General features: G+C 44.3%; 1 protein-coding gene across 2 annotated transcripts in view; it reads right to left on the bottom strand.

Annotated features, from left to right (window-relative positions):
* Positions 1 to 8,049, bottom strand: part of RFWD2 (ring finger and WD repeat domain 2, E3 ubiquitin protein ligase) — a 185,909-nt gene that overhangs the window by 174,432 nt on the left and 3,428 nt on the right. For both annotated transcript variants that reach the window (XM_015417745.1, XM_015417746.1), the window contains exon 2: positions 1,026 to 1,085. In XM_015417745.1, the coding sequence (XP_015273231.1) occupies positions 1,026 to 1,069 (44 nt within the window). In that variant the 5' untranslated portion in view covers positions 1,070 to 1,085. The remainder of the gene's footprint in view (positions 1 to 1,025; positions 1,086 to 8,049) is intronic.

Genomic DNA, 8,049 nt, shown 5'->3' with positions numbered 1-8,049 from the left:
GTTGGGATGAAAGATGCAAAGCTTCATCTTAAGAAGGACATGATTAGGAACCCACTCTTATTTTCCTTACCTTGCTTAATTCCCAATTTATTGACTACAAAGCTAATTTTACATGTGGAGATGACTATGGAAAAAAAAGAGTCCCTGAATAATCATGGTCTACAAAGCTGTCTCTGTTAACATCATTAGACAGACAACTGTTTGCTGTGTTAGTAAGGTGATCAGTTCAGATGAGCAGAGATGGACAGAACTAAAATGAGAGTCAGTAAAGAGGGATCAAGAGGCAGTATTAATTTCTGGCTATGGAAGTTGTGGGGGTGGGAGATGGAAGAGACACAAAAGGAAAAGCGTATCCTGTTCTATGTCTATGATTATAAACATCTGAGGTTCAATTTTTGTATCTCCCTCTACAATTAGCTGTGGAAACGCCTGGTGCAGGGGCACAGTGCACAGCTGACCAGCGATAGAGATGTACAAATTCAACTTTTTCATCACACCACATACACAGAACGGGAAGCATGACTCACTTGCTCCTCCCATTTCCCCTTGCATTACGAGACATGCAAAAACAATTTAAGCACCCTTAAAAGGCACAATTGCACATGCAGAAAAGAGAAACCTGAATGCAAAAACGAGCATACATTATTGCTAGAGAAGCACAAGCAAGAATGTGGACTGGACAGCAGCTGCACATATCAGCTCCTAAAACCAGTATTTTCATGGCAAAAAGAAATACCAGATGTTTGCACCACATTTCAGCGGTTATAAGAACCATGTTGTTTCCTCAATACAGATTTCTGCATCACAAATTCTAGCTACAAAGCAGTCTCAACACCAGATTCCAGCCTAAGCATTCTGGATCCAGATATGTATGTGCATCCTCGGGATAAGAGTTAAGTGACAATGTCTGTGCCATTCCATGCCACTTACTTAGAATCAAGTCTGTGACTTGGGTCTAGGCAAGTGCCCCTCAACATGAGAAAATTTAGAAATAAAATTAAGACAGCTTGGTCAACAAATCTTACCAGAAGCTGTGCCCACATTTTGTCATATATGCTTCTTCAATCATTTCAAAGCAGATGGGGCTGCAAAAAAAGAAGAATTCATTTAAATATAGTAGCTAATAAGTTCCTAACAGTCAGCTTTATTTATAAGGAAGGGTGAGAAAAGGGAATGAAATCAACAGCAGCTAAGAACTGTATTAAATGCCAACTGGCACTGCAAAATCTATTAATCTATTACAATTAGAAACCGTGAAACTGCACTCAGAGAACAACCAACAGAATCAAAATAATCACACATGCAACAGTTTAGAATAAACTTAACAGATTAACAGCTACACGTTCTCCTTATAATTAAGGTAAAAATCACAAACGCAACCGTTCCATCAAAAATATTCTGCTTACATATGCTGAGAAATTAAAAATATGATACAACAAGAAAAAGTGCCACAAGAGTTTTCCAATTCAGTTTCCAAGTAAAATGGAAAAGTTAGCAAAGCCTCTGCTTCTCACTTCCAGAACTGGTATTCTCAAGAACTGTGCCACCAAAACTAAGTTGGCAGCCTTCCAGATGAAGCCCCAGAATTGGAATCTATCATTGTTACCGTCTCTGTGGAGGCCCCAAGCAGTCCTACTAAAAGCTCTGAAGTCCTTGCAACCCATCGCATACCCTGCTGCGGACTTTCCCAGCCCAGTCACTAGTCCAACAAGATGCCACTGATGCTCCAAGGTGATCTCACAATACCAGACCCAGATTCAGCCCTTCCTACACTCGGCCCAGACTTTAAAACAGCCCTTTCGCTGGGGGAGATGAGTAAGAACTACCTCCATTTGGAAACTTTCAACTAAATGGAATCTCCATTTGAAGCCTCTCACTTGCAGGAAAGGGTAAAACTAGCCTTGCAAATAACTTCCCTACAAAGCCCTGATTGAGAGAGGTATCCTCCGGAGATGGTACAGGGCTGATCCTCCCCCACGGCCAGGCAACACAAAGGAATTAGCTATTATTTTCCCCTTTCTATCCCAGGGATATATCCTCTTAGCTGGGAAAGAGGTAGAAAAAGGACACCTCTCCAGCCAGTCCAGCTGTGGTCATATAGCTAAGTAAACAGAAAAGAGCAGTGAGGGTTACTTTTGTGTTTGCCTTCTTGAGCATGCACTCCATCTTCATGGTGAATGTTTTGAAGACTACAAACCCAATTAATTTAGTTCTAGACAAATAGCCATGTTAATCTGTTGCAGAAAAAAATAAGCAGAAGTCTTGCGGCACTGTAAAGACCTTTTAAGAAAAATTCTAGCATAACCTTTCATGGACCAGAATACTTGAAGAAGTGGGCTCTAATCCAATAAAAGTTTACACAGGAATAACATTGCTAGTCTTTAAGGTAGCAGTTTCCCACAGGTAGCTTGCTGGCTGCTAAAAAAATCGCTCATGCAGCCTTTAGAAGAAAAGGTCACCAAAGGGAATGCTCTCGTGAGACTCAAAGACCCAGAGAGGCTCAGTCAACTGGACTGACATGTAGGCCAGTGCAAAGAGACGTGGAATCAGTGCAACTGTTAGGTCTTTCCAGGGGTCATTTCGTAGAAAAAGAGCTAGGGGAACTCATTAGCATAACTCATTAGCATATGCCACACCCCCTGACATCACCGGAAGTGTGTCATAAGGCCCCCAATGGTCCCGGCCGCCGCCGCCAGCCTTGCAACTCCACTGCCGAGCCCCATGAGGGGCCCGGCGGTGGACCTGCAAGGCCAGCGGGAATGCAAGGAAGCCCCGCGAATGCCCTCCCTGGCCCCAGGCAGGCAGGGGTGGGGAGAGGCAGGGAGAAAGCAACTTACCCTCCCTCTTCTCCTGCCTCCTCCTGGCTGAATGAGGGTCGGAAGCGGGGCAGCCGGAAGCAGGGGGCAGGGCTTTGTCATGTGCCCCGACCCCCATACCTCACCCGGGGGAACTGCGATCCCCCGCGATCCCCCCCGAAATGACCTCTGGGTCTTTCCTTCTTCTGCGTTCACTGTGGTCAAATTAACAGTGAAAGAGAATGGGAATGGACAGCATTTTCTCAAGGAGCCATGTGGAAGGAGCTCAACCTGCACTGGCAGGGGCTGTGGGTTTAAGTTGCCTGAATATGAGAAATCCTGGAGACAGGGAGATGTCAGAGGCTTGTGACAGAGAAAGGACAGTTTGGAATGGGAAGCCACCAAATCATCTTTTGGGAAGACGGTAATTCACCTTTTATGCAATGGTAGCCAGTATTTTTACTCTTTTGCACAAGACCCCTGCTTCCAAAAATGTCTCAATCTGCTTTAAAATAATCTTTGCAATTGTTTTCATTTGATTCTTAGAACTGGTGTTACAAAGGCGTGGCTTATTTCCCCCCCCCCCTTTTTTATTTAGCAAAGTGCTGCAGCACGTTAATCTGTACTTTCAGTAAGGGTTGTTTTTTTAAAAAACACCCTTTTATTTCATAGGAATCTTTGTTGCTGCTGCTTAGCCAACAGCTCCATGTTTATTAACACACACTCTGCTCTCAACAGAGGCACAGGACTCATAATTGAAAAAATGTAAGAAAAGCATGACAAACAGGCTTTTCTAGAACACCAGTCTTCAAAGTAAAGCAGCAAGAGGGGGAAAAGAGCGTTTCCATGAAGTTCAAGACAGCATTTGTATACAGTACATTAAAAAAACCCATTTTGCCCAAGGTGGTTTACAAATAAAAGCTACTGCTGTGCAATCTAATGGAGAAATCCAACTGATTATTAATCAAAGGCCATATTCCCCTGTGCAAAACTGGGAGACAGCTCCACTGCCCACAAGCTCTGGCTTCCATCTCTCACGCTGCCTGTATAGCAATAGAAGTTACATTAATTGGAGAGAGACTGGCCATCACTACTACATTTATTTAGATATTCACACCACTCTTTTCTCACTAAGGGGGGCTTAATGTGCCTTAGAATATGGTTCTCCTTTCCTTCGTTTTATCCTCACGACAGCCACCTTGTGAGATGGGTAAGGCTGAGACAGAGAGAGACTGGATCAAGATTACCCACTGAGCTTCCACAGTGGAGTGAGAATTCAAACCCCGGTCTCTCAGATCCCAGTCTAACTAGGGTCAGTTTCCCGGCCAAAAGAAGGAAGGTGGGAGGTGCTTTCACCTCTTCCATCACAGAAATCGTACCAGTGTCCTTCAGCAACACACTAATACAGTCCTTGTTCAAGCCCCTAGCCATGACAATTACATTTATTTATTATTTCCATTTATATCCCACCCTTCCCACAAGCGGGTTTAGGGCGGCTCACAGCAATAAATATAATACAGTCTTAAAATAATTCAATCAAATAAAATAACAATATTGGAACAGAACAATACGACCAGTTTAAAACATTTAAAGTGGGCAGTGCAATATCTTCCGCTTCTACAGCTGGGAAACAAATGGGAACGAAAGCAGTGGTTCCCAAACGATATGCTCTTAAACTCAGGCGGGTTGCAGCCAATGCTCCCTCTAAGCCGAGGAGTCTTGCAAGCAAAAATCCTACTTTGTGAGCTACGGGCATTAAAGTTGTGAGCGAGCGATTTGGCTACTGCATAAATTAGTTTGCTCTGGAGTCATCCTTCCTGAGCTGAGACAAAAATGTGCGAGCCGGAGGCTAAAAAACTGTGAGCTAGCTCACACTAACTCAGCTTAGAGGGACACTGGTTGCAACTACATACGGCCCCAGCACAGAAATCTGCCCTCCACCCATAAAGTCAGTCAGAACTCTTGTCTCCCAAATGGAGGGGCAGCCTTCCCGGATCCAGGATGAGGTGCTATGGCAACTGCAGCACCCTGACTGACTTTGCTGAGGCCCAGATATCCTTTCAGTGAAACTGGCGAAGATGCTGGCCATGGTAACCATAGTGCTTTTACCTGACCTGGAAAGACTCCCACCTCCCCTCAGCTTGAACAATACACAGCCAGGAAGCAGGAAGAAAGCAGCTTTGGGTCTGGAGAACAAGGCAGATCCTTGACTCCAGTGTGAAGACGACCAATCATCAGCTACAGTTGCCATCAAGAGCAGCAGGTGCTGCAACAATGTGTTTGTAACTGAGAGAAAAGACGGCTAGAATTCTCCCTTATGAGTATGGAAGAGCTGCAGAGATACGTGGGGAGATGGGGGTGGACAGGCAGACAGGCTAGTAAGGTATATGGCTGCTGCATCCTATGGTTTCATGCTTCTTATGTTCTTAAACATATAGCAACTTTTCTCTCTATATATATATGCACACACATGTGGGTGGGCATAAAGAACACACATAATCATCAGCACCAACAGAAAAAAGATTCTTGCATTTTACATCAGAGAGGAGTAAAGGACATAAAGATATTGTAGGATTACTAAAAGATAAAGCAAGTTTAGAAGCAGGATTCACTTCTAAAAATTTGAGAACTACTGTGTTAGTATATGTCAGAAGTGTCATCAGTCATAAAGAAGGATAACATCACCAAGTAAAATACAGATGCTGAATCCTCACAACAACCGTTCTCTGCAATACACCAAAATAAGGCACTTTTAATATACAAACGTAACTCTACAGATGTTTACTGGGGGCAATGGGACTTGCTCAAATATGCTTAGGATCACATTGTACAGGGGTCATACGGTATAAGAGTCGTAAGTTACACGAACTTTCAATTTATTTATTTATTTCCTTGCGGTCTAAATTCCTTGGACTCAATTAACCACATAAATTTTGGACTGTCTCTTTTATAAGTCGATTCGGGGGGGGGGGAAATACTCTTCAATGTAATTTAATAAGGTACCAGAAAAATACAAGGGACAGAATCATCTCTGAATGAGGACAGTGAAAGTCTGATGTACATCTTCAAAACTAACCAACCAGTCTGAAATTTTAAAGGAATAGCAGTTAGATGTTTGCAAGAGTAAGGGGCAAATGCCAGGGAAACTCACACGTGCAAGAAGCACTGGGAGTAATGCAAACAAAAACCAGGTGCTTTTGTTTGATGCGGTATTGGCAAATTAAAAGGCAGTGGCAGGATGCATGCTGCTTTATATATAACTACCTTGATATTGGAAAGGTATTTATCAGAAATGAATATGGCACAGATTGTGTCTGAAACATGCTCTGTTTCCAGAAACAGCAACGTCGGGCTAAACTGAAGCATACTGCAGTTACGTACCTTGAAAGTTGCAGCTGAAACAAACTTTAAACTGAAACAGTATTAATGTAATACTGAATCGTCACTCCTTACCTTAAAAGCTATTCTGAAATGGTGGTTTCAATCACAAATGCTTCATCCTGTTCAGTCACCAGGATCCCAAAGGGCCAGATTCTGGCAGATTCATCTTTTGTAAATTTAGGAAAGTCGTTTTTGGAGTAGAAAAACCACAATGGGTAGAGGGGGGCTGAACTCTCCAACTATTTGCAGCATGTGTGCCTGCAGTCTTTTCCCCAATGCCACTTTTTCTTCATCCAGGCTCCAATTCTAGAAGTCAACCCAGCTGGAGAAAAGTGTCTGAAGAGGAAAGACTATGAAAAGAACAGGCAGAGGAAGGGATCAGCAGCTACCTGTTCCTGTTGTTCTTTACGAACTGCCCCACTCTTTGCTTTGTTGGAACAGACATGGCTTTAGAGAGAGAAATCTACATCAGTTCCAGAAGGAGTGGTTAGCCAGACCAAGAGGCGACCTACATTTCTACAGAATTGTTAATCCCTAAATTCTGTCTGGATTGTTTCCAAGCTACAGTGTACCTTACTAATGAGCACCTGCAGTAGTTACTAGTTAGCTTGATAGTGGCCAGCTGTGAGCTGTCAAAGTAACTGCTTGACAGCAGACGATCTTGACAGTTCAAGATCTAGATCAATTGGCTAATCCCTGTGACTGGTCAGTCAATCAAGAACAGACCACTGAGCTGGGATAAAGCCAGGAGTCAGGCACTACCAAAGGATGATGTAAGGATATTCACACAGAAGGACATCAGAGGCCCCCGTCACATGGGAGGTTTTGCCCCGCAAGAGGGACAGATTGGGGGCGCATCAAATGGGCACGATCACACCGCAACATCTGGGAAGCAGAGCGCACCCGTCCCCGATCCGTCCTTTCCGGCGGAAAACGTGCAGCAAAAAAGAACCTAGAAAAGAGCAATACCTACCTGAAGCTCCGCAGCAAGGGCGGCCGTCTTCCGCAGCATTCGAGGCTCCTGGCCAAACTGCGCATGCGCGCACATGCGCAGCTGGCTGCCTTGCTCTCCGTCCCGTGGCTTCTCCCCTGGCATCTGATCGTGCCGGGGAGCAACTGCGCGGCGGCTAGGGGGATCTGTCTGATCCCGCCACCGTGCATCTATATTGCTGCGGCTCAGAAAAGCCGCGTATTGGCCGTGCTACCCCCCCCCCGTGTGACCGGGGCCAGAGAATGTCAGAGAAGAAATGTCTGCATGAAGAGTTTGTGAACATGGAGAAAGAGGTTGTCACTCTCTTCAGTACGTCTGCTTATACGTCAGTGCTGCTGGGAAGCACAGGGTCAGTGTTAGTGGCTAGAGAGTCAGGTTTCTTATGTTTGTCTTTGTTTCAGTGTACACACCCTTTCCCTTACTCGTATGTTTCTATAAATGTTATTCTTTTATAAATAAATCTCTGATTCTGTTTTTAAGTAACTGGATTGAGTTACTGGCCCAGAACCCAGGTTTACTATTGGAACCAGTGCCTAGAATTACACTACCAAAAGGGATTGATTTTTTAATTGGAATACTATCTAAATTTCCTTATATCCCAAGCCAGCCTGACCAAATAAACATTGGAGGCACACCCCGATGTTGTGACAACAGCACATCATTAAAAGCTTCCACCTAAGCCATGAACACAGATACATTCCACTAACAAGTAGATTTAGAGATAGCTACTTACAATTTCTCAGCCTACCTGCACAGTGGGAGCAACTTACTTTCCCCTGTACGTGCTTCCACGCACGACTTCCTCTTCGTGTCCTTCTTACAACCCCCATACCCACAACTTTCCCAACTCCCTTCTCTTTCCCACCACCAACCTAACCTGGC

This window comes from Gekko japonicus, unplaced genomic scaffold (genome assembly GCF_001447785.1).
Source record: "Gekko japonicus isolate JY-2015 unplaced genomic scaffold, Gekko_japonicus_V1.1 scaffold158, whole genome shotgun sequence".
Classification (NCBI taxonomy): Eukaryota; Metazoa; Chordata; class Lepidosauria; order Squamata; family Gekkonidae; genus Gekko; species Gekko japonicus.
This window is presented reverse-complemented; position numbering and strand designations above follow the sequence as displayed.